General features: G+C 38.3%; 1 protein-coding gene across 1 annotated transcript in view; it reads right to left on the bottom strand.

The window, feature by feature from the left end:
• CPE (carboxypeptidase E) overlaps positions 1-27,548 on the bottom strand; it is a 56,742-nt gene that overhangs the window by 11,657 nt on the left and 17,537 nt on the right. The window contains exons 2-5 of the mRNA XM_040063976.1: positions 7,980-8,176; positions 6,061-6,228; positions 5,014-5,131; positions 3,792-3,974 (exon numbers count right to left, since the gene is read on the bottom strand). Coding sequence (XP_039919910.1) covers positions 3,792-3,974; positions 5,014-5,131; positions 6,061-6,228; positions 7,980-8,176 — 666 coding nt within the window. The remainder of the gene's footprint in view (positions 1-3,791; positions 3,975-5,013; positions 5,132-6,060; positions 6,229-7,979; positions 8,177-27,548) is intronic.

The raw sequence follows: 27,548 nt of genomic DNA, 5'->3' as shown, positions 1-27,548 counted from the left end.
AAAAATTATTTCTTCAGGTTTTAATAAAGGAACACCAAGCTTCATAAATAAAGTGGAATGCAGGGTGTACCCCTGGCATCCAAGCATCAGAATTACTTAAGACTTTGAACTGCAAGCCACAGCACTAAGTAAGTTCAGCTTCTACACATAGAAAATACAGTAACCTTTAGCAGGACAGGATGTACTTGAATGGGGAAATTACGAATGCCTCCTACATTAGTGTTTAGTGAAATCCTAAAAAAAAACCCCTAACACTGCTTCCAAAACTGCTAATTGAAGTTGGGAATTAGTTGAGTGCCAAGGGTGATTTGAGAGTATCTGAAAATTTTAAAAAGACACTTAAACAATAGCCTAATAGTACAGCTATGTAAGCTGCTTTGAAAAGCTATTTTTGTAATGACATGAATCTGATTAGACTCAGGTGACTCTGTAATGACAGAAAAAGCAGAACAGGCATGTGGCTAGGTAGTAATTGATTACTGTCTGTTCTTCTCATTTATAGTTCCAGATAGGTACTCCAAACAAAAGGTACATTAAAAAGCCATTAAGGATGTTGAAAAGTTGTACAGTCAACAGCTAAGGAAATGCCAAAATTAAAGCTGTTTGTGCAAATTCAGTTTGGTTTTCTCATGCATGAGTGAAATCATTAATTACATGCTGGTAGAGAGAAGGCCTCCATTAAAAACAACACGGTTTTTATGTACAAACTTGTTTCTGCCCAGAGTCTGATGGCTAAAAGAACCATTCCTGAAGACAGAAGAATGACCTCTTTGCCCTTGCTTGCTGTCTCTGAAAAACCTGCATGGATCAACTAATTACAGATGACAACTACTACAAATGTGAGAGCATCACAGCCTCAGATTAGCACGAAGGTGCTCTTGGGGGGAGTTTTTCCCTGTACCCCTTCTCTTCAGAAGAATGCAACTACCAAACAGTAATGTTAAGAAAAACATCACAGACAGTGTAATTAAGAGAGAGAAGCAAGAGTCAAATATTCCTCTACATCATCCACTCTCTCCACCCAAAAAGCCAGAAAGGGGAATTGCCACCTTGCATGAGGTTGGTGAGGAAATCCTGAGGTCAGACAAAGGGAAGGACAGACCATGAATGCAATGGAGGGTTCCTCCTTAACTCCCAGTTAGAGCCAAGGACTGTCACCAGATACCTCTGACACAGATGTTCAGCCTTCCTACTGAAAGAATCCAGTTATTCAGGAAGACATGCAAAGCAGCCCACAGTCACACGAGAGCCATCCGTACCCTGCCCCTGCAGACTGAAGAACCAGTGAAGATGGCTGCTGGCCCACCTTTTACAGAAGGCACAAGTTCCCTGAGGATCAATTATATGGGCAGTGAATTGATGCTGCACAACTGAGGGCACCATAATAAGCTCTGTAGGGCAACAGCACGTATAGTAATTCATTAAAATGAAAAATCATCCTTTCCTAGGCCAGAGCTCTTGGTCTGATAAGGTACTGTCACAGGCTGAACCTGGGAGATGACCAGAAATAGAGATAGAAAATGGGCAGGAGTGGATACTGGAGCTGTGTTCAGTGCAGAAAGGAATCTTTAGTAGAAGGGAGAAAGAAAGGGAAAAGGAGAAAGTTGGCGACAAAAGCCCAAAGGAACCCAAGTGTGCAAAGGTAGAGAAGTACCACCTTGGATACAACAGGTGCAGATACAATGGAGGACTTCAGAGTTTCTTCTGATATATTCCTAATTGTGGTAAGGAGGTACAGTGGAATACTTTTCCTAAAGGAACATAAATGGCTTTTCAACAGCTTATGCTGCTGCTAACTTTGGGTACATTACTATATGGATAGCAAAAGATCACTAATACATCAATAACTTAATTGCCACATTTTTGTTTTCAGATGGAGCTTTTCAGATTAAAACTTCCCAGAAAATTTTCACTTGAATGGAGCAGTGTTTAGGTATTTTCCTTAGCACTAGACATAGAAAGAGCAGAACTGTTTTCACTGAATTATATTTGTTTTTTTTAAGTCAGCAAACACTCCCATGAAGGTTTTGTCCAAAAGTCACAGCTTGCCAGCTGATTTCTGCACTTAGAAAAAAAAAACCAAACCAATAACAGATTCAATCTGTATGGTCCTAGGTATATTGTTGTCTCTCTCTTTTTTATTAGCTGCACCATATTAGGATAATAGATCTTGCTTAGCCCTAGGATTCCTGCCTATTAACATCTGTACAAATATGAGAAGAAGAATGGCCTCACTTAAGGAATTAGGAGTCTAACTTAAAATAAGATCCAAAAAAAAGGAAATCAAACTTTCCAAAAACTTTTTTCCAATGGGAAAACGTGTCTTTGCCATATGCAGTTTAATCAGAATCAAAGCATTTCATCAAAACAATGGAAAAACTGCTTTTCAGAACATTTCCCTAAGGAAAAATCAGCTGAAGTTAATATATATCCATATTTTCATAGCTAATATTTAATACTTCATTAAGATAAATTAAACCAAATTGAAACACATTTTAACTACTAAAGTTTTCAGTGTTTTGTTTATATTAACTTTTTTTCAGCTTTTGCAGACTTTTGTTTTCAAGGTGTTTTAATGGTTCCAATTCAAAGTCTGAAAAGCCTCACACGAAGATATTTTGAGGTTTTAGTTACACTCAGAAATTCCCGTGTTTTTCTTCACACTGAGCCCCTGGTAATCACTGGCTGTGTGAGAACTATCAGTCGTTGCTCTGTTTCTAACTTCTTCACAGCAGCTTAAATATTTTCTTCTTTTAGTACCACCTCTACTGTAAGAGAAGCAGAGTTAGGCTACCACTTAGGCTGTCTAATGCTTTGAGAGGTTCCTATTTACTTCAGGTAAAAATTTAAAATTTATCCAGAGACTGTAACTGACTATCAAAAGCAAAGTCAAAAATGAAAATTATGTGTGTCCAAAGTTATCCAGCATAAATCAATAAAGCCAAAGCACAGGCAAATCACTCCAACACAAGCTGTCTCAGAAATCTTCAGCTCAGTTTTCATTACAAGTTTAGCAGAGGCAGAACACTCTAAGATTCAGATATCCCAAGACCTGTTTGGCTCAGTTCACAAAGATATCAAAATTCTTAATAGAAAAGAATGAAATGTCTCATTTGAATTAAATGTCCCATTTCAGGGTACTGTTCTGGACTTCTGGAAAATTGGTCTGGACATGCCATAGAAGCTCTGCTGTTCCTCTTAGCAACACAAGGCTCTACCAAAGTCTAGGGAAACAGCACCTGGGCAAGAATCAGGCACTAACCAAGCCACAAAGTAAGAGAAGCAGATGCAAGTATCTTCATGGCTGGTTTTGCTCCCATTAAAATCCAAGGCCAAATTCCCATTTTCTATAACACTATAACATCAGGCAGTGTTATATAACCTGCAACCGGGCTTCCCCGCTTCCTTCAGCTTGGATGCCTTTGTTATTGAGGTTCAAATGAACCATCAGCAGCCTGCTCTAATGAAGGTTTGTCGGGGGATTTTTCACTCTTTTCTTAACCTCTTGTCCACCCCCCCCAACTCCCTTAATATTTCATGACAGCAGAGCTATCGCTCCCCCACTGTAGAAGTATTAAATTTGCAATGACCTGGAGACCAGAGAAACACTGTAGAAAAAGCAGTAAAAAGGAACATTTTAATAGTTATCACAGTGACCTTTATCAGATTTGATAGATGTACTGTGGTGAGTGATCAGCCTTTGATTTAGCCTTAACCAGACCCAAAGTTGTGGATAACGTAACTCAAGCTGAGAATAGGCAGCGACACGGACTCCCGTGGGGCGGGCTCACCTCCTGGGACACTGTACCATGCACCACCATTAGTTGTTCCATCCACAAAGCTGCTGTCATCATCGTTTTTACGACACGGTGGTCTGTTTGGATCAGACATAGCAGGGTTAAAAGAAGAATAACTGCGAGCCAGGCTTTGAAAAATAGCATCGTCGGGGCAGGAGCTGTACTCGTGAGCACTGCCTAGGGAGGAAAAAAATTCCAGGAGCAAGGATTATCGAAAGGGCAGCCACAGTGACTAGGCTCACAACTTAGATCACCAGCGCTGCACAGCAGAAAATACTGTGCCTGAAAATACTGTGTACACAGGTAAGTGTCTTACAGCATCAAAAGTTAATATGGCATTATCTTTTTAATGTTAACATTTCCCTGTTACTTCATCAATTGTTGCCCTATCATTAAAAGTGGCTAATCACAGCAGTCTCAATATTTATGAAAATACTACTTTAAAAGTACACCACAAAAACTAAACTATTCTAGGCTTTAGATTTTTTTTAGAACACACAGTTTAAAAACACAGATGTCTCCCTAAAGAGTTTTATAGTCGGATATTAGAAGGATTTGCAAATTAAACTGTGATAGTCAACTGAAAGAAGATAATCACAAACAATATAGTTTCATGAAACTTCAGCGATGTGTCCATACCATAGTAGCAGAAAAAAACTAAACAAGCGTTGCTGTACATTTTATGATGACATCTATGCCACAATGTGATCCTTTTTATAAGGGACAAATACTGAAAATGGTAACAGTGATAGTTGTTTCTGTTAGCACACTACTGCTTTCAGAAATTCATTTTTACAGGTGCAAGAAACCTTAACCTAGACACAACTTTCTCACTTCACTTAACAGGGTACAAACAGCCCCAGTTAATTTAAGACCTAAGTTACCTTGATTAATAAATCTAAAGGACTATGATCCCCTTAAGTATTACATAATTTTTGTCGTGTAAATCTACTGAAACAAACTATCATCTTCAAAACCAGAAAATATGGTCATACAGTGACTAGCTTTAAACACGTGATTAGCATGATAAAATAAGCCATTACAATGCAATGACTATAAATAACATTTATAATATTTTTTTCAATTTTTATATGGTTTTGCAGTGTTTTATGGTTTTGTTTGCCAGGTTTATAAAGTGGATCTTAGCTAGGAGTGAAATAAGTATAGAATGAAATTTCTGTCTCCTATTATTTCACGTTAACTTCTATTTACATACCACTCCGAGTCTCATCATAAGGATAATTTGCAACAAGGTCTCCTCCATGAAGATTGGCAGACAGCACAAAGGGAATATCCATAATCCAGTGAATGACACCTTTCGTTTCAGGAGCAAGCTACAACAAAATAGCATTACCAGCAGTTACAAATTGATAATCCAAAGTAGAAACATTCAATTAAATACAGTGGGCTTAATTATTACCACATACACTGTGCAAGACAAGTAAGTGAGCAGCAATTTTATTCTGGCTTAAGAGAAAATTAAATCAGTCCTTAAATTAGATTTAGAATTATATTAAGTGGATTAGTATAAGTCCAAAACTGGTGTCACCTATCTCAGAATAAGACTACAAAAAAAGCAATCTCAATCTTTTACTTCTTCCCATTATGGATAAAAAATCTACCCAATTTTAAACAAAGGAAAATAAAATAATTAAACATAAATGGTGGTGCAGTCTTTTCTCTGCATGGAAAGTAAAATTACTTTATTAATATTTTGAATTTGAAGACAGAACACAACTATTAAGGCCACAGTCCTATGGGACTGCAGTCACAACACTCGATTTTCTAGAACTTCCTCTGGGAGTAAACACAAGAAGATAAAAATCCCTGCAGATATACAGCTGCATATTAAAGGCTTAAACTTAACAAAAGTGTATGTGTTGTATATGAGAACAGCTATCTAGCTAGCAATATAATTAAGCACAATACACAGGTGAATTTCTGGCAATGGTAAAAATGCAGAATATTTGGAAAACCAGCTTAAAATCAAGAGAGAAGACTATACCAAAAAAAAAAATCATAAAACATCTTTTGACTATTGTCTAGGGGTGAAGATGGAGCAAAAGAATTTACTACAGCAATCCATTTTGAGGAAAAAAACCAAGAAGCATCAGACAGATAAATTTAACAAAATATTCAGAACAATATGAACAATAAAGACCATACACACGGCTCTTAGGGGTCACTACTGTTTTCTCATATAAAAGGGAAGAGATGGTCTTGTCAGTGACCCAACAAGCTCCTCCTGTCAGCTCCTACCTACCTTGGGATTCTGGTCCACAGCTTTTTTCATGTTCTTCAGGAGATGGTTGTTTGGACCACCTTCTTTCTCATTAACGTAAACTATTCTATCAAGATCAGGAAAATTCCGGTTTAGATCTATCCCTTGGGCATTGCTTCGACCAACAAACCAGTCTTTAAGTTCACCAGGCTAAATGAGGAAAGGGAACACAAAGAGAAGGGAGATGAGTAGATTCAGGAGATCACATGTTAAGCTTCATATGGGTATGTTTACTTCCCATGTGCTTGAGAATAAGAAAGGACCATGCGAGAGAAAAACCCCTGAGGCACCAAGAGCTGAGTCAATTGCCCCCTTTCCTTCCTAGAGCTCTGTGGGGACAAAACCAACCTCTATTTCCCTGAGGGTCTTGCAGGACTGGTTATTCTCATGTGGTGCACTTGGACTAAGGATACGTAAAATTACCAGCAGTATCAGATTTTTCAGTGCCAGTGGTGTCTTACCCCAAGGCTTGGCTTTTCCCCATTGCCTTATGCCCTCGCTGTGAATTACAGATCTCATTGTAGAGAGAGTCACAGCACCTGTAGATTTATCTGGAAGCCACAAGGAATGTTTGCACTTATTTCAAGCTCCTCTGAATATCTTCAGGGTAAAGAAGGACCTTAAATTTTATTTGTATCTTGTATTGTGTCTGTGAGCCTTGTTCCCTGAGATGGTAGGAATAAGAATTTTTGCAGAATTATTTCTTTCAACTGATTCTCTAAAGTAAGTTTTGGTTTACATTGAGGAAATGCCTTCAGAATGTATAGGTTTCCCTAGCTTCTCTCTGTAATATTTCAGTATTTTTAACGTAGGTTACGTTTGGTTACTGGTTTTAATCTTGGGGTGTATTGAATCTATTGTCACACTCTGTGTACAGGATCAAGAGAGTCTAAATTAGAACAGCAGTACTAAATCAAATCCTATTATAAATCAGATTTAAATTTTAAGGTAACCAAATAAAAGCAGGTGAACTTTGGCTAAGGAGCAAAAGTTTCAAGTAATATTACAGAACCTCTACAGAGAGATTTCAAAGTAGTAAAATGCCACATCAATCTGAGGACAGCTTCTGCCTCACTGCCACAAGAGGGAGACGTACGACCGAATATAAAGAGTCTGTGCATATTTTTAAAGACTTCATGAAAAGCAGTGTAATAAAGATCTTAAGGTTTGACTTATTTAATCATAAACTCCCACATGAGAACTTTCAATATTTCAATATTAATTTGAAATATATATATACCTTGTAAGCAAGGAAATTCTTATTTTTGTTTATAACAAAATACACACCAGAATTTGTATACCAGGCTTATTTGACTTCCATTTGCTAACTATGCATTAATGCATTATATATTTCTTGACTGAGTAGTCACCCTAAAATGCATACCAAATTTTCTTGACTAATACCTTAATTAAAGTACCTCATACATGAAATTAAGAATCAAAGTTATCATATTAAGATGGCTCATAATGTTTGTTGTTTTGGGACCAAGCTCTGGTGAACGTGAAAAAAATTTAAAGTGTATTTGCATGGGGATATCCTTAAAGAAAATAAACTTTCCCTTTTCTAGCACTTCTGAAACATCATTCATTACTAGTTTAGGGAGTTACGTGTTTAAGAAGCAGTTCAGTCAGTGAACTTAGATGAAAGAATACGCATGAAACATAAACATAATTATATTTTAAAATCACAGGACAGAAGGCTACTTGTTCAAAAGTCAAGCATAAAGTCCTCCTTGTTAAACATAACAAGTCTACTGTACTATTAGGAAATACTTTGGTTTTGATGTTCCACCCAACAATTGCAACCAGGAGACCATGCATCTGCAAAACTTAGTCCAAGAGCCATTATGATAAAGCTGACAGACACTGAGAGCTATTCTTGTACACATAGCCTTACAAACCTGGGATGCTGCCTTCTCAAAGCCATCTGGGTTCAAGGATGGCATTATATGGATACGTGTGCTATGGATCAAGTTGATAATAGTATCATTTCCTTTCTGGTATTCATTACACAAGTACTGCGCCAAGAAGATGAGTAACTCCCTTCCAACAGCTTCATTCCCATGCATATTCCCAACATATTTAAATTCTGGCTCTCCTGCAAGAAAAAGGAAGAACATGTCTTAGAGTAACATATAAAAATCACCCATGGACTGGACCACGCAGCACACCTGAGATGTGGATGTGATTATTACTACAACTGGACGTGGTATTCCCAGGAAGCTTCAAACCTCCTTCAGAAAAATGGATTTAGGACTTTTTCGAAATTCTGGCTTAACAAATGCTAATTAATATTCAGCTGTTTGCCAAAGGCAGAGCGAGAAGAACAGAGAACAACACGGTGCACCAAAATAAATGTTAACACCGACATTAACATTACTAATGTTGAGATCTAATGCAGTTGATGCATCAATGCTACAAAAGTGTGTCTCGATTGCGTAGTTTTAAAATATATAAACTGACACTAACAGAGCTTCTTATTTTAACTGTCCTCTCCAAGATTAGGTTAAGCATATTTTACTACACATGCATTAAACTGCAATTCTTTCATGAAAGCAATGCCAGTGAATACCTGTTGATCACAGTGATCTGAAAAATCTTACTCAGCAGGTGTTTTGGATATTCAGCTCAGACTTTATGAACCAAGTGCAACAACCTAACTCATAAAATCAATAATTTCCATTTAATATTATAATAAACAGAATTAAATATATGCTTAAATGTTCCATATATATATAATCTATATTGAATGTTTATGTGTATAATTAATGTAATTTTTATACATATTACATAGCCGTACAACACACATATTAAATGTGTAACATATATTCAATATATATTCTCTGTATAAAAAGAGCACCCAAAATTCGCAACTGCTAAAGAGTCTCGTTCTCATGACCATGGACATTAAAACCACACAACATTTGCCTCATGCACCAGTGAAGGATTTACCTTTTAAAAGACTACATTTTGAGCCCTCATTCCAGAGAGATTTTAGTGTACATGTAAATAACTGAGTGAGATCAGGAGGGATGTCCTGGACCTAAAATGAGGAATGTACTATTTTCTAGGCTGAAGCTCCTTTTCCCTTACACTTTTCATTTTAAAATGCAGTTAACTGTTGTAGCTGCTTTAATCAAACATTCAGTTAATTATAGGCTCTGGATAGTCTTTGACCACACTTTGTGATAGCCTTTAGCACTATTAAAGGGGCAAATCCAAGCCAGGAAAAATGTTACACAAAGAAGACCTAAGTAATTGCTAATCAAGCATGCAGCCATATCTGCTTACAACCCTTCAGTCTGTGCTTGTTAACCTTAATCCAGTGATAAGATGCTAGCACACACAGTGCTATTAATACCATGGCTTCCTTTCCTTCCAGCTACGTTTTTTTTATAAATACGGATTCATCCCTGAAATGTTTTGCTAGACAGGTTTAAAAGTTTCCTAATTTGAGTGAAACAGTTTCATCTTATCTGACAGACAGAATGCCATTACTGTGACCAAACCCCTCCATTTCCTCTTTTGGCATTGAGATACTATTTACTGTTTCTTTCTATCTGCTAATACCAGCGAACGCAAGAGGTTTAATCATCAAGGGTAATCAGACCATGCAATGAACCTGATCCCATGAAAACAGATGGATGCTGTACAATGAAATACGCAGCACTGCACATCACACGTACTCAGCGCGCTCACACGCATGTACATTGGCACGTTACTTACAGGCAAAAGGCTTCACAAGCTAGCAGGCAAAATTGTTACGCCCGTAAATATGAACACAGCTGCATTTTGCACCTGTGCTTTTCCCTAGGACACACCTAAGGAAGCCTGAAGGAGAAACGTTTTCTTCTGATTCCCAGACCTGCGCATTAATCCCCCACCTTTGGCACCCACTTGAATTTTACAGGCCTGGTTCAAATGAGTAAAGAGAAACACACATTTCCCGAAGGGTATTACTTGGCTTTTCCCCCAAACAATCGTTAACAGTGTTTCGAAGGTTCATGGAAAAACAGTCACACAGGGTCCACAGCGAGCCAAGAGTACAGCCTTGTATCTTCAGTAGTAATGACCCATTCCAAATAAGCCAGGGAGAGGTAACGAGCCACTGCAAATATAGAAAGTGTTTCCTATGAAAAGTGATTGAAGAGGTCAGCCCCATTTCCCTTAGGTCAAATAGACCAATCATCATGTCACAGAGGGCTTGGTCAGGAAAAGAGTATTTCCCAACACCACAAACATGGGAGTGATTTTCAGTGAAAGGGATCAATGATAGTTTCTCGAGTCATAAAGAAAAATTACACAACTCGTAACACAAAATGTGAAACCAGTATTCAAAGAATCCTCTTAGCACTGAGGTGTCAGCACAACTCCTAAGTTTTACTAGGAAATCAAGAGTTAAAGGTTAGTTAAAGTACCTAAAAGCAAATGTAAAAAGAATGAAAATGAAAAGATAACAGAGAGCTGAATAACAGCCCTGCTTAAAAACGTAAATTCTGTATTTTTATTTTATCTCCCTTGGGCATTTTCTTATCCCTGTCTCTGAAGCAGAGAAACCCATCTTCTCTCCACCCTCAGGCTGCCGAGAACAAGGATGTCTGTTCCACAACCTCTGTCAGCTCCCAGCCCTACCACTTTCTTAATTCTAGGCACAGCAACCAAAGAAATACTGAGTTTCTGCTCAATATAAGTACTGAATTTCATACTGTATCCAAAAAACCTTAGGAAAACTCATTCATTTCATCAGTGGAATGCAGCCAGCATTCCACACCCACTACTGCACCAGAAAGAACCAGCTGCTGCTGCTGCTGCTCCTCCACTGCATGGGCTAACAAATACCTCAGAAGCCAAGGGTGCCAGCAATCAGGTCATTCTAACGTAGCACTTTATGTTTTCCCTGGTCTAGTCATAGAATATGTCCTGCCACACCATTTTTACAAGTCTCAGCCTTCTGTGGAAAACAGTCCAGCCCATGGAGAGCACAGCCTCTGGGTCACCTGTTGCCAGCACGCTACTTAGCTAGAGGAAGAGCTGCTCTTCCCATTAATCCTTCATGAGCCATTTAATGCAGACCTTAATCACCCTTTGTAAGGTTCCATAACTGCAATTGCCTCATACAATTTTTAATTTTTTACTTACTTTTTTTTTTTTAATTAAAAGACTCTGTAAATGTCAATTTGATGAGGAATTTTTAAACAATGTCTTCAAACCAGTAGAAAAAAATCTCTTCCACTGCAGAACTGGAAGTAGCTTTAAAGAAGAAGAAGAAGCCTGAATGAATAATAACTGCCTTTTCTTGTTTATTTGACCCCCATAGAAAAAAGTAAGATTGTTTGCACAGTCTAAGACAAACACAAAGGAACATTTACATTGTCTGAATATTTAAAATTCTTCTCTAATGAATATTAATAATTTTCTGACTATGTATCTTGACAAACGATAGCCTGACATTCACAGTAGCAAAAGTATGTCTTCCAAACAACGCATGGCATTTATAAATGCTTACACCTAATTTCAGCTCAGGTACAGAGGTTTGTGACTAGGAATGAATGAGTGAATTCTAACATAAGAAATGAAATGCAGCAATCAAGTTCATAAATATCTTAGTAATTCTGGTGAAACCTAAGCCGTCACATCACTATGGCTTTTAAAAGGCTTTTACATCCCTCTCAGATAGACTATGTGTGGTACATTCATTACAACATGATAAACAATTGAGGGAAAAATGTATTTTAAACGCTTTTCTGGTGCCTGGCAAACATTGTGAATGTCACCATTTGCTTCTGCAGTTGCTGTCAGCACAGGTCTTCCACAGTTTCCTGGGAACAGCTTGTACATCATTAATGCTAGGCAGGTCATCCAATTAACAGTGACTAACCACTGCCATTTTCAGGTCAGGCTGTATTTGTACAGAAAAGACTGTAATTTTCTAAAACATAGGGACAAAAAGTTTACCACCTACTAATTATATATCCTACAAGTCAAGGCAACGTCACGCCTCTAGCCATGGTCTAATGTCAAGCAGTTAGCCTTAAAATGTACAGTATTTCACTCATGGAACTGAAAGCCATGTGGAGAAAAACAACTAAGTCCTGGGAAGTTTAAGTGCATAAGGAACTCTTTTGCAAACGTCAAATATCCTTAAAAAAATGAATCCTTCTGCTTTCCTGTATTTCTGATGGAAAAGCCAACAACATTCCTGCAATAACAGATTTAGTGTTTCTGATTACTTACAGTTGCTTGTCATTTTTAATATGGCAACTAGCAAACTTCTCTTGCAGATAAATGGCAAAAAAAAAATCTCAGAACCTTCCTGGCAAGAAATTAATTCATTAAATATTATTGAAGACTTTTTTACGCTGCAAATTTTTATTAGCATTTCAAAGAGAAAAAAATTATCTGGAGATCAACTACTGGAAAACCAAAGATTATAAAATGAGTTTCTCCAAATATGAGGGAAAAAAAAAAAAAAAAGAGAGACTAAAAGAAAAAATGAAGAGGCAAGATAGAAAAGTGGACAAATTTAAAAATTTAGATTTCTAATGCCCTGTAAACTAAATGCCTTGAACATGCCTCGTAACAGCATTTCAATGGAAAAGTTGATCTCCACAATTTGTGGAGAAAACGGCATTGAAAGACAGAGCCACAATGCAGCATTAGTTTCTAAATCACTGGATAGGTCATCTGTAAATTTAGGACAACGTTTACTAAGATGGCAGCATTGGTCAGCAACCTTGCTGAACAAGAAACTACTGGAAGTTTCACAGGTGGCTTACATGAGAGCAGGAACAGGTCAACAGTCAACACCAAAGATATTTGGGAAAACTAGTATTTCCCTTTTTTGCCATTCACTGCTGGGAAATACACTGGAAGAAAACGAGATGAAAAGAAAACCAGGGATCTTTTGGCAACCTTGTGCTTTAAAAAAACCAAGTGTACTTTTAACAGCTATGATTTAAAATCAGTTTCAAGTTCTTTCTGGAAATTTTCATAATTATTTAAACACTACAGATTAAAATCAAAGTCAATAAATTCTGTGCAACACATTAAACTTGGAGTGAAAGCTCACAAGCAGCAGCTGTTTCTGCTGGCCTTGACATGTACAGATTAAGATGCGATCTCCATTCCACTGAGTACAAAGCCTGTTGGAGTTTGAGTTGGGCTTCAAACTAGGATCTTACGTGTCCTTGCATTGGAAATTAAATTCTCCAGACAGATTACCTCATGCCCAAGACAGCTATTTCCACCACAAAAGTTATGGATGACTCAGTGCTTTCTCGAGGGTTCCAGCAGCCCACTCTCACCCCGGCAGCTACAGGACTTGGCACAGCCTCCCACAAAAAGTGGGCAAAGCATCTGCTCAGCTCCTGCAGTCCCCACCTACAGCTCTTTGCTGGCACATCCCTGTGATCTTCCCACAATATGTTGCACTTACACTGAAGTGTTGCACAACGTAGCACCGCATCCAGCATTTTGGGAAAAGCCCACCTGCTCTGCCACAGGACACAACAATTTTTGCCTACTAGATCGGTGTTACTGCTGCACAAACTGATGGTTCTATCCAATACTGGTGGTGATGATTCTGTAAATCATAACAAATTGCTTGTAAAGCAAAATAAGTTTATTTATTTATTTAATCAAGCCCTTTTAACTTATGAAAAACACTGAAACATATTTCACATTTCAGCGCGAAACACTGAATGTGTTGTGATTCGCACAAGCCCCTCATTTTGTGTAAATGTGTTAAAAAGGCCCTCAAGTTCAAAGCAGATTTTAAAAATCATCAGAATTTTAGAAGCAACAAAAGACCTTCTATATATTTATACATCTGGATTAACCAAATTAGTTTTATAACAGATTGCATGTCTCTTGCCCTAAGAAAACTAAATAGGACTTTGCATTTACAGAATCCCCTAGTGTTACAGCAACAAGTGTCATTAGCTCAGCACTGAAGATGAGGTTCCTAAGAAAACAAACACAAAATTGGTTTTCACCCTTACCAATCTGTGAACCACACTCAGCAGTCTGTGGCAGAGCACAAAACAGGTTTTATTGCCTACCAGTTTCTGCTCTCAATGCTAGGAAAAAACACGGACCAAAACGTACCCTGACATTCTTTGTAAGTGACACTGACACTACCAAGTTGTCACGAGTAACTCTCTGTCCACTGTGATGCTGGCTCTGGGATGTAATAGATTCATCTCTTCCACTGTGCTCAGTAGGAGAGGAGGATTTTCCATTTATAACAAGTGGATTTTCATTTCAAAAACACTCACTGTATCCCTCAAGTTTTCTTTGGCAGATAGAGCAATTTTTTATTATTATTATTTTCAATGTATCAATTTATCATCGAAATAAACCCAGTTAGAAGAAAGTTGATACATAATTCAGACATGTATTCATGATGGTTCCTCATCAAGTTCACTTTAACAAGCTTTCTCTCTTCAGCAAACTCTAGCATCAGCTTTTTCACTTCAGCTACAAAGGTACTTGCCAGTTATCAGAGCACTTCAAAAGGACTGAGCTCAACTAGCTCATTCCTTTTGCATGTAACAAATATATGGGGAATTTCAAAGCTAAACTAGTTCAAAAGCCAGCTGCCAGCAGGAGACACGTTTGGGCTCTGCTTTTCCTCATCCTCATTTCACAAAGAGAAGAAATAAAAATCAGAAAAAAACTACATTTATATCTAGATTCCAGGCTCTAAAGTCAAAGAACTGGTCTGGAATGCTGGACAAATAATTGAAAAAACAAAAGTAAGGTCTCCCTTATTACTGGAAACAAACAAAGAAAAAGTCACTGAAAACACATAAATAATTCCTTACCAGTAAATTATATAGGCCAAATGAAACATTGCTATGTAGGTTTAGATTAGAAGAAATTCTTTACTATGAGGGTGGTGAGGCACTGGAGCAGATGGCCCAGAGAAGCTGTGGATGCCAAATTCCTGGAAGCATCAAAGGCCAGGTTGGATGGGGCTTTGAGCAACCTGTCTAGTGTAAGGATCCATGCCCACATCAGGGGAGCTGGAACTGGATGATCTTTGGGGTTCCTTCAAACCCCAAACCACCCTTTGTTTCCCGCTGCCACACAGGTGGCCAAAAGCACAGAAGCGCAGCCATGAGCTTGCGTGGCAGCCAGTTCCAAGATGGAAAGGATGGCCACTGATTCTCCCAGCAGCGCCCAGAGCATGAAGCAAATCTGAAAAGAGCAGAGGGCATTAAGCCAGGCCTGGGCTCCACCTCTGTAGCATCATTCCAGGAGGAGTGTGAGCTTGGGCAGCATTCAGGGCTGCACTGCCTTGGGCCCTGGGCAGCACCAGCACGTGCGAGGGAAGCACAGAGCTCATGGTCACCCAGCAAAACTCCCTGCATTGCTCTCTCCATGGAGGTATTTCTGACCGAAAAGTACCACAAGTTCTGTCACAAGGGCATTTTGGAGAGTATATTTTCTCTGCTTAAAGAAATAAGAAATAATTAGTGGTAAGCCTCCAGACGTGTCTTCTGGATTTCCAGGAGCCTGAGGCATCACAGTGGCACTTGTTACTCCACCAAGGCTCCTGATACTGGATGTTCCTTCTTGATTTATAACTGGAACATTCTTTTATCTCCCTGCTACTTTGTGACAATCTGACACTCGGTGAAAAAACCTGTGGGCTGCAGATCTGTGGTTCAGGCAGATGATGCTGAAGTGCGCTGGTCATCGCTAACAGAGGGAAAGGGATAAAATTTCCTCAAAAATGTACCCCTGCAACAAGTCCCTTGCGTAGAGAGCATGTCACAGAATAAGAGCTCCTTCTGCACTGATATATTTATTCAGCTTCCCTTGCTTAGGTGAGCCCAAATGTTTACTGATCTTACCTACTTTGATTAATGGCCATGGAGGCTACAGAATGTGATATAAAGTGACCTTTTATACAGCGACAGAAGTACAAAGGCAAAGTGCAAAAGTTAATTATGCTGTTCATTTGCTCCTATGTGGAAAAAAAAATGAAAAATTGACTTGTGATGACTAACAGGGGCACCATTTACACCAGAACGTAACCAACCTGATTTATGTCAACATTCTCAGAAAGCAGTAGATAACCAGGTAGCTTCTTCTAATCTTTAAAATTATTTTATTATCAGGCTTTTGATATAAAGTTGTTTTGACAGAGTTCTGTCATTTCAAATGCTTCGGGGGGTCCAGAAAAAATACATCTGTATTGTAACCTTAAAAATATGGCAAATTCTGTGAAACTTGATGGGAAAGTGCCTGATTTTAGCAGCTAACGCTCTCTCAAGTTTCTGCACTTAAGGTATGAAGACTATGTGATAACCAGCAGTAAATCTCAATTGTACTCGTGCTTCAGACAGGAGTGGTTAAATCACGTCAGTATAAAGCAGAAGAAAAGAAAGGTTAAATGGGTAAAGAGTGAGCAACACTAGTAGAGCAACACTACATATCCAAACATTTTAATATTAGCTCTGGAAATTTTCAATGTTATGTAAAATTTTTAAATTAAAAAATGGGTATTGTAATTTAATAGTTTATTTATAGTCAGTCAGGTAGAAATGCAGACCTGTATGCTTGGAGAAGGTCTGTCTGTTCACACTCATGTATGTTTGAAATAGAGACACCCTTTAGAAAATGCTCACCATTTCATCTTACATATTAAAAAGAAAAGAAGCCATCATTACTCCTAGCAAGACAGTATAATAGTTTAAGGAGAGGAAGCTAAACTGGTGCAGAGGCTAATAAAATCAAACTTCATGCGTAAGAGGAAGAAGTGAATCATACAACAGCTTTATGACTCAATAGTAATGATGGAGATAACTGAACCAGACAAATCCCTTGTCTCCACAGCAGATGTGAGTGGATCCAGAAGGCTTTCAGGAGATGTTTTGCCTTTAAAAAAGGGAGCTCCAGACAGAAAAAATCACATATGGATGTTGACCCTTACACTGCAAAGCACAGTAGAGCTGTATAGCTGAGACACAGAACAGTGCTCATAAGATAGAAATGGTTAACAAAAAAAAAAATCAGTAATGGCTTTTAGGTCTGCTCAGAGCACACACTGCAGCATCCTAAAACCAGGTATTTTTCCTCATATGGGGAACAAACATAATGCTTTTTATTTTCTCAGTTTTCATCAGAGCTTCCCTCCAAAGAGTAGTAAGACATTCCTGCATTTACAGAAAGGACTTGTGCACATGGTCTCAGTCAAGAGCAGCTGAAATTGCAATCCTAACCTTGAACAGCACTCCGTAAGTGCAAAAAGTCAACCAGCAGCTGAGCAACCAGCTATTTTACAACAAACCCTATGTATGGCAATGGAGCCCTGTGATACTTGGTACAAAGTGAACCTACCTAGGGTTTATTCTAAGCGCACACAGAAAGGCTGCTTCAAAGTAACTGGGCACGTTCCTCACAAAAGGGCAAAAAATAGCCATGTTCTACCATTATGCCCACTATGCCTCCACTATGCCAAGGACATTAAAGGGCAGTGACCAGCAGGGTCAGTAACCAAGGAGTAATTCCTAGCACTGCATAATTACTGTTTCCTCTGAGCAATACAAAGCAGCTACAGAAAATCCATCTTTTGTGGTCCCTTTCATCTCACTTGAAACTTCCTTTCTCTTTTATGTTACTAGCAGTACATCAGACAAGCTCCTTTTTGACAATGCAGAGGAAACATCGTGTTAGTGAAAAGGTACATCTTCTCCAAGGACAATTTCATTCGCTAATAAAAGCTCAAGGGCTTTTGTTACTTCTATCTGTGGTATCTGACATCAGTCTGAGCATTTTCACCACAATTCCTGAGTAGTCACCCATATTTTTTAGTAAGTGTAATAAAATACCGTGAGTCGAGATTTTGCCATACTTCTGAAATTCAGAGTAATATTAACGCAATGAAACCAGGAGGAAAACAATGCCCTGCCTTCCAGATTTATTGCACTTTGTTTCAATTTTATGCAGGTGTAGAAGGCTGGTAAAGTATAACGAAGAGGTATAATAGAATCTGGCACATTTTAAAAGCTGGATTCATACATTTTGTACTTTAATTCAATATATTCTGAGATTCTGAGTGAAATTATTTTTCTCATACATACTGTCATTATTCATGTCTAAAAAGCCCACAAAGTAGCAACCTAGCCAGCCCACAGAAGAGAGCATAATACAGCCAAAAAGCATCTCCTGAGAAGCCCTACAGCAATATTCTCACTTGAGGCATTTGTGGCACTTTGAGAAGGAAGACTTCTCTAAACGAAGACAGAAGGAAACCTAGGAAATAATAATGCCAATCAAATAGGAAGATGATGTGGCGCCTGATCCAAAACGTATCTATCAAACTCTTAATTTTAGAACAGTAATACAACAAACAGAGGAAATTAGTGTGGCTGCAAAGTCATTTCTAACTGTATACAAGCACTTCTCTACCTTTGTGTTTGTATGTGGGTACATACATCTCATAAAAAGGCAGGGACATCCCTCACTGGGAGACTCAAGCAACAGGAGGTCATCCTCAGGTCATGAAAATTATTTTCGTGTTTCTTTTCCCTAATATTGTCTTTGATCTAAAGCACACTTTAATTTTAACTAAAGAAATTGCATTTGCAGATACTCAAAATCATATGAAAAGACAGATTTGGCACAGCTCACGTACAAAATCAAAGCCACATGATTACAAGACAGACAGAGAGAAAACCTTTTGGGAAGTGACCCAGTATTCCCTGTTTTTATTAACCCTGTTATACCTTAAGAATCAGTAGTTCATTCTTATTTAATTAAACAGTCTGGAAGAAAATCCTTTCAATGAAATTATTATATTTTTGTGTTAAAAGACAAAGTAGTTCGGATATCAGCTTTCCAGTATTTGACACATTTTCTACTTCTTTTTTTATACATACGTCACTTTTTCTTTCAACCTGGTTTTAACTTTTATGATCACAGTGTGATGACTGCCAAAAGCATGCTTCAGGATATTTTTTCCAGCAGTCTGCTAAACCATAAAGTATAAAATGTAGCTAATCTAAAATAATGTGTTCAGATTTTAGGAACACAGAAACGGGAAGGCAAAGGGACTGAAGATTACCACACAGACCACTGAAAACTGCACCTAATAAAAGGTGACAAATTTGGCAAAGAGCAGCCAACACATAAAACTCACCAAGACACAATACTAACTCTACATGAAGGAACTATGCTTTTCTCCCCCAAAAAACCCAGCAATATTTGACCTGATTCTAACCACAGAACCATTCTTCTTCTACACGTGCACAACAAGGACATCTTCCCTTTTAGCTGTAGCAAAATCCAACACTGAAACTGCACTGAGAGCTCCATTTTATCTTGTCTTCCTTTATGTAGGACTTGAACCATTAAACATATACATACCTTCAGCATATTAGCACTGGAGGAGTTCGTCTGGAATGTCAAGTCAAGCACATACGCAGGAGTCTGACAGAACAAGGCATTACAGACTCAAGCAAAAGCAACTTTGAGAAACTATTTTCCACTGGGTCCTGTAAATTCTCAATCAAGTTTTTTATTTCTGAAAAGATCTTTTCTGGATGCAGTTTTTCTATCCACATTTATTTATTTATTTATTTTAAGCAAAAGCGTTTCACCTATATATAAGTTATCTGAGGGAGGGAATGTAGGCCCTATTCAAGAGCTATTTTATTTACAAAGATGCTTTCTTTACTGTTGTGTACATACAAAAAATAAATTTTTCATGCTAGAATTCTCCATGTGGCTTGTTTTCACTGAAAGCTTCTCTTAAATCAGGTATGAACCAAAAGATTTTACAAAGCTTGACAACACCACCTTGCAATATGAGATTTAGAATCCCGACACTATTTGAAAAGCTACTAGAAAAAGTGTGCAGGAGGGCACATGGGCGTAGTGGGATGTTGATGCCTAGCTGCCTGACTTTGCTTAAAAAGGAAGACAGAAGGAAAAACCACACCTATGTTACACTATTGCTGTGCTAAGACAACTATTTCAAACCCTCCCCTGTTAGAGAATTACCTTTTTTTTAACAGAGGGAAACCAAAGCAGCGCTTAGCAATAAGGCTATGCTGGGGCCAAATGCATTCCTGGATCCCAGGGTAAGCTTTTTGTCCCTCACTGAGCTTGGAAGCCTTGTACTGCGACCCCACGAAAGTGACAAACTCAAAAGGTCTGCTTGTAAAAGATGTCACACTGGGAACAATGCTGGTATCACATCTTACACTATTCAGAAGGCCCCATTAGATCTAAATAATCAACTCAACGTGTCAAAGGAAGCAGGATATGAGGGAAAACCTAAGGGGGAAAAAAAGAAAAAAAAAAAAAAAGTCAAAGAGATAATTTCAGGAACTGTGAGTTTCCTGACTAGGAGCAGCTTCCAGACTCCCATTGAAATGTTGTTCTTTCACAGCTGCAGAGCTTACAAACAACCAAGCTAGAAGATAACACTGTAATGTAGGAAGGCAGACTTTATCAGACTTTCTGACCCTATGCATTATACACGCCTGTTACAAGTATCTCATGCTTTGGCTTACAGCTTTTTCAAATACGCAAAAGTAGTCCAACCATGATGATTTTCCCCAGAAAAAGAAAGGTGCCTACTTAAGATTGCTTGTTAATGCAAAGTGGCTTGAGTCTGATAAAGAAATATGAAAAATCACGTTACTATACTGATCACTAAACAATGGACATTAAAAAAAAAAAAAAGCCCCCCAAAAACACACACCAAAAAACCCAACACATCAGTGAAAGCTGATAATCCCTCCTGGCCAACATGCACACAAGCATGATTATAAGGGATAGTCAGTGCAGAAAGCCATTCTGGATTTTAACCATGGTTTACTCCAAGCTGCCCCTCCAGCAGTGCAAGACTTCCCAAACAAGCGCTAATCCCATTGTCACAAAGCCTGTACCAGCCTCCAGGAGCGGACAGACACCTCCGTGCCACCGCTGACCAAAGCCTGTGCCTGCCCTCGGAGCGTCTGCTGGGTAAGCAAAAAAAGAAAAAAAAGAGAGAGAACAGAAGCGTATGGCAAGCACAGGGCAGGCCATGATCCTACCACAGACCTCATGAACCCCTTTTCCTCCCTTACCTTTAAGAACTGCCGGGAGAAGAGTAAGTGTTAAGGAGAGATCTGAGGAAGGATACCAAGCATGGCTCAGACACTGCTGTGGGCAATTGGTTTGGTACCTAAGATGTCACAAGAGCGAGTGCAAGAACTTTGAAAATTTGCTCACTCAGTGGACAACAATCATTAATAGACCAGAGGTATAAATTAATATTTTAACTGACCTTACACTGAGGTTTTAACATCTACTAACACTTTGTCTGTCAATGTTTCAACAGCAACAAAATCAAGTACCAATCCTAAATTCTCCTCCAAGCCTTTGGACTCAAAGAAACCTCCAAAACAGGCAGAATAAGCAATATTCAGCTCAAACAGACAACTGAATATGAGTGCTTTTTTTTTTCTTAAGGAACAGTTCAAAATTAATAGACAGAATGGTGTAAGAAAAACAAGACTGAACAAAATGAAATCACTTTACTGAACAGTTAGTATAAAAGCAAGTGAACAATGGCAGAGAAAAAAAATATACAGCACTCACTTCTCATTACACGGAAAATTTTCTCGAGTATATTGCTAATATGGTTCCACCAAAAAAAAAAAAAAAAAAAGCCTTATGATATTTTTGAAAATCTGGGCAGCTGTACTACAGAGCTTTTTCTTCATGGATTTTCTTTACAGAAATATCCTAACAGATGTAATTTTGGTATCACATCAATGCATACAAGGGAAAGCAGGGTGACGCACGATGTTCAGCTCCTATTTGCTTGTCATTTGGCTTTATAGCTCCATGTTTCTATTTACATAAAGGGATGAAATGTCCTATCTTATGGTTTTATTTTAGGTTTGCTGAATTCGGTTTACAGTCATACAAATACACCTACAAAGCAGAGCACAAGTTCTGTGAAAATGATGTCACAACTGGTGAGCATAACATTTGTCAGGTAAATTACACAAAACTAGAGAAGCGTTTTTATTGTGGCGTTCCTGTGTAGGATCATTTTAATCCCATGAATGTTCTAAATCAACCTACATGAGTGAAAGACAGCTATTTTTTTAACCAGTTAAGTGAGGAAGACAGAGAAGCTGACAGTGTCTGCATGGAAGTCTTGTCTCCTCCAGAAGATTTTGCTCTGAAATAGAACTAGACAAAGTTGGGTTGGTTGTTGTTTTGTTTTTTTTTTTTCCCCCACAAGTGAATGATGGTAAGAGGCTGCAAGCATCCTGGAGAGGCAGCATCCAAGCACCTGTCAAAGACAATGGTCCATGACACAATAATTTTATTTTTTAAAAGTGAATCTGGCTGTTAAATTCATCAGTATGAAAGTAAATGCTGATATTCAAATGTGTTGCTACAGTTCAGATTCACACCTTTATAGATATAGAGGTTAGAGTGTTATTGTTTCTCTTTGAGCCTGCAAACTCAAAAAGCACTTCTGGCTTTTGTTAAGGGCTGGAAACATTAATTCATAAAAAACTAAAGTTCTACAGAATACGGAAATATTTTAGCGCTTCTGAGATTTGAAAAAACAATGTCAAACCACATTACTCCAAATCCTGTGCCAAATTGCCTACCAATTGAAGGATTATTGTCTGAAGTGATCAGACCACAGTACAATACTGCATTTAAACATATTACTGGTAGAGAGCAGAAAAGTAGCCTCAAGTAAGTTTAAGAGCTGGCATAAAGATTGCCACACTGATTCATAATATCATTTATTTGTCTATTTATTCTAACTTCAGTATCCACATTTTAATAAAAGGTTAAAACCCAGATGCTTCAAAGTGCAAAACCTCCACACTTCAAATGCATAAGGAGATATGAAAGAAACAAGTGTTAAGATCTGGATAAGTAACATTCTCTACTTTTAATTGTTTCTTTTTTTTCCATTACACGTGGTCCTAGCTATACTATTCCATAGAGAAAGAGAGTTCTTCTCTTTAAATCTATTCTGTGCTGGACTTTTTGTTATTGTTTGGTTTGGTGGGTTTACTCACTCAGTTCTGTGGTATGGGATTACTCTGTCACTCTTAGATTTGACTGTGATTGATGATGATTCCTGTTACAAAGGAATATCAGATGCAAACAGATGGGCACAGCCAAGCATGGGTGGCAGAAAACCACAGAAGCAGCCCACTAACTGTTCTAATGAGCACCACATAAAACACACGTGCATTCCATGAATAATGCACTCTGAAGATGCACTGCTTTCCGTGACACTGTGCATTTCAGAGGTCTACAGGCACATGACAGATCCCCCTCAGTGCACATTTTCTGTTAGACGTACTTTTCTGTCAACTATAAGAAACTGAGATTTTACTTTGGCATCAATATTCTCTGCCTGGAGATATTGGATACTGAACCTGACACCTGAATTTTTGCTGGCAAAAATTCCTAATGCTACTTTTTTCTTACAGAAACTTATCTGATGTATGTAATTTCAAAAAATTGTCATGGAAGCAGAATCCTGGGTAGCAGACCAAGTTAAACCCCACTTCTTTTTAAGCTCAAGTCTCTCCACTCGATCTGTACGTTGCAAAAATTATCCAAAAAGCAATGAAGCAAGTCAAAAGCATCCAATCAATGTTTATATAGCAGAGCTATAAATCCTGCTCTACATCCCAGTGCACAAAACCTTCATTTCTCACCATACAGGCTTGAAGAGGAGATGGAAAAACACACTTTTTCTCCTTTAAATTTTTTAAGGCTATGGCATTATAATTATTTTCATAAACCTATATCCTATACATAAGGAATAGCATTAAGACAAAATATCTTTTTTCCAAGAACTTCCAAGCACTTACCTTCATTCAGAAACACTTGTGCATTTTTAATTTATCTTACCATTTACAGAATGTTAGAAATGGAAGACAGAGAGGCTTATTAAAACTACTTACTCAGAAGAGAAGATTAAAAAAAGAAAAACAAACAAACAAACAAAAAAACCCAACACATTTAGTACAGGCTAAGATTTCCTCTGGAAATCACTGTGGAAATACAAATGATGCTGTGCTCCTGTAGCACTCACATGTCCTTCATTCTGAGGAACCGGAGGCCAGGATTTCCTGAGGCTAAAATACAATACAGAAGATAATCACTCTCGAGTTTTTCCACCGAATCAAAATATTCCAAAGGTTATTGTGGATTTTAGGGTGAGTTAAGAGCTAAGCTGCCATAAGAGGTCAAACAATAAAGGCAATTACAGAGCAGAATACAAGACCAGTATAAGCTGCTCTAAGCAGACAATAAGATGAAATACAAAATAATATACCCTGTCAGCCTCTGAAAGGAACAAGCTCAGTTCTGCTGCAAGGTTTGTAAGGGAACAAAGGCAGCAGTCTCACAGCACTGCAGTGACTGGAAAACAGCACTTAGAAATTCAGTCACTGGCCCAGAAAGATATTCCATGATTCAAGGTAATGTTTTTGAGAACAGCGGAGAAATACCCTGAAGAAATTGGAGGTCCTCTAAAGTAAAGGGTGAGGGAGAAGAAATTTTCATTACAAGGGACCCAGAAAGAGAGAGGACAACAGGCAAAAAGTGTAAACCTGTCAGCCTGAGCTCAAACAGTGCTCTCCCCTGAAACAGAGGTGCCAGATGTGGAGCCACCCAGAGCTCAGACAAGCAGTGCCTGAATGCTGCATGGTCCTGGATGGAACACACACCAGCTCCCCCAAGCGCTGTGCCCAGCCTCGGAGACACGCGGCACGGGGCCACCAGGTTAATGCCTCCATGGCCTCGCTGTAAGGTAACAACGAGCTTTTTTAATCATCATTCATCCTGCCAAGAACCCAGACCAATCACCCATAGCAACCTGCTGTTCTCACATCATCTAAAATTGCAAAGTGTTGCCGCGATGGCAATAAGAAGGACAAAAAGGAGAGGAGGGGGACATCTTCATTGACTTCTCATGCCACAGACAGCACCACCTAGCACTGGACTAAGAACAAGCAGAGAGGGAACATTTCTGGGGGATTTGTTCATATTTTTTTTTCCTTAATTTGACTTTCTAGCTTCAGTCCTACTAGATGTTTTCCTGTTTATTTGTTTTTGGTGGCGGTTTTTTAATATGATTGTTTTCTTACTACATCTCTTCACCTTCTTCTTGTAAACCATCTCCTCACTACTAAGTTTAAACAGTTAATGACTTTTTCTCTGATGAGGTATTCCACACTGAATAGTGGTTTCCACATGTGACCTCACCAGTGCTTAATCCTTACCCTTTGCCTTCTGTCCATCCATCCTGAAAAATGCTCAGTCTTGCACAGTAATAGCACCAATCCACTGGAGACCTGTTAGACACCCAAGGCAGCAGCAGCAGCAGCTATGTGCCCTGGGTTACTGCCAAAATAATGGATTTGCATTTAGATTCCTTATGGCCTTGACAAGCACTAAAGTAAAACCAGCGCTTGGCTTCCTAGAGGACCATAACACTGGGGTTGTTTATTCAAGCACTTGGAGCTGATGGAACATCACACTGGAACACTGGAACAGTGCTGGGACATGCACTGTCCCGGTTTATGTGTCAGAAGGTGACATTAGTTTAGCAGCTGCCTCTACAGGCTCAGTGCTTCAAAACTTAGTGCTCCCTCTGAGCCACTTTTTAACCTTCCTCTCTTAGATTTTCCCATTATATCCATCATCACAGTATTCTTACCTCTGGAAAATATCTTGTAACCAATTTCTATTTTCACTTACATCAGTAAAAAGCAGTGCGTAACTGTAGGAAAGCCAGCTCATTTCTTCCACTACTGTGTTGACTTTACCAACCAGAAACAAAGCATTCATCTTTCTTGAAAGTGAAAAAAATAAAGTTGAATCAAGTAAAAAGTATCCTTAACAGTGATGTTTTGGTCCACGATACAGACCAAAATTACATTTCAACTACAGATTATTCTCAAAAGTCAGACTAATACAAAAATTATATATACTGTGATTTTGCTTTTACTAGAATCATGAAGTGTTTTACCCAGTTCTTTCTCTTCTGATCATTCTAAAAATGGGAACACTTGATAATTAACTAAGAACACTTCTTAATTCATTGCTTGCACTCCACTTATCAGTGAAATGTAATTCCAGACTCTGTCTACAAACATTGCTTATGATTCATGGTTCCTGAGGAAATTTCACAGAGACACAGGTCTGAAACCATAATTATGACCTTGACAACTTTATGAGTTGACATGTCAGACACAGTTCAGCATTTCCATGGGAAAAATGAAAAGGTCAGGAACTTCCCTCCAGAGCTGTGATTAAAAAAAAAAAAAAATAAAGAACTTAGAAAGAACTTTAAAATTATAATTAAGTCTTATACTAATATCCAAAGTGTTCCTTGAAGAAAGAAACCACGTTTTTTTAAGAAATCATAACAGCTATATTTAATTTGACTACTTTAAAAAATAATATTTATTTTGTTAGGTAAATGTGAAAAAAAATCCATTTTAAGAAGTTTATTAACACAGTGGTATCAAAAAGAATGAGAACAATCAACTTCATCTTTGTGACATCAGCCAGAGATACTATTTCACATAAAAATAGCAAGGAAACCCTAATAACAATGTCATCATCCTTTCTACAGAGAGTATTTCTTTCCTTGCCTCTTTTCACAGAATACCCGCTATTACAATACCTCCAATCCCATTGGGAATGAAAGCCTCACACTGTCGAATATCATTTCTTTCTGAGGGTGCCAACCTGCAGATTATTAGAAAATATAATAAATTCATATCTGTCTTCATTAAAAATTCTTTGATGTTTCCTTTAATGAGTGAGTTGTTTATCCTGGTCCTTTATTTGGTTTTCAATTTGAACAGCCCCACTGCACAAGAAAATCTTGTCAATGGAGGTGTGAAAGTGGCATGGACAAGTTTAACCTACTTAAGTGGGTGACAACAGCGATGGAAATTCAGGCTTAAGCACAGGCTTGCACTACACATAAGCACCAAAAAAAAAATCCAGTTACAGCACCCTCAGGCTCTTTTAACAGAGAGGAAACCTCTGGTAAGATTTTCATCTCTACCACTGGATTCAGCCACTTGACCCAACAAAGTATATTTTCTGGTACAACTGCAGATTTATTTATTTAATGGATACCCTATGAAGGGATGGCGTTGTGCCTCTCTCTTCTGAATAAATTTGTCCTCCACACATACAATTACCCGTACAGCAATAATTTAAATGAACGAAACTTTCCTTGAACGTCTTCTTAACTCTCGTGCAATTTCAGAGTCTGTTTGAGTCTCGGTAAATAGGCTTGTCGTGATTCTTCAGAGTAAATACAACTGAAAAGATCTCAAAACAGACAGATCTTTTTAACTGGCATCAAAACACTTCTTTCTCTTTTGATATAGCCTACAGAAAATCCTTCCTAGAATAGTGGCCACTCAGTAAACATTTTCTGCAACCACACT

This window comes from Hirundo rustica, chromosome 5, assembly GCF_015227805.2.
Source record: "Hirundo rustica isolate bHirRus1 chromosome 5, bHirRus1.pri.v3, whole genome shotgun sequence".
NCBI lineage: Eukaryota > Metazoa > Chordata > Aves > Passeriformes > Hirundinidae > Hirundo > Hirundo rustica.
This window is presented reverse-complemented; position numbering and strand designations above follow the sequence as displayed.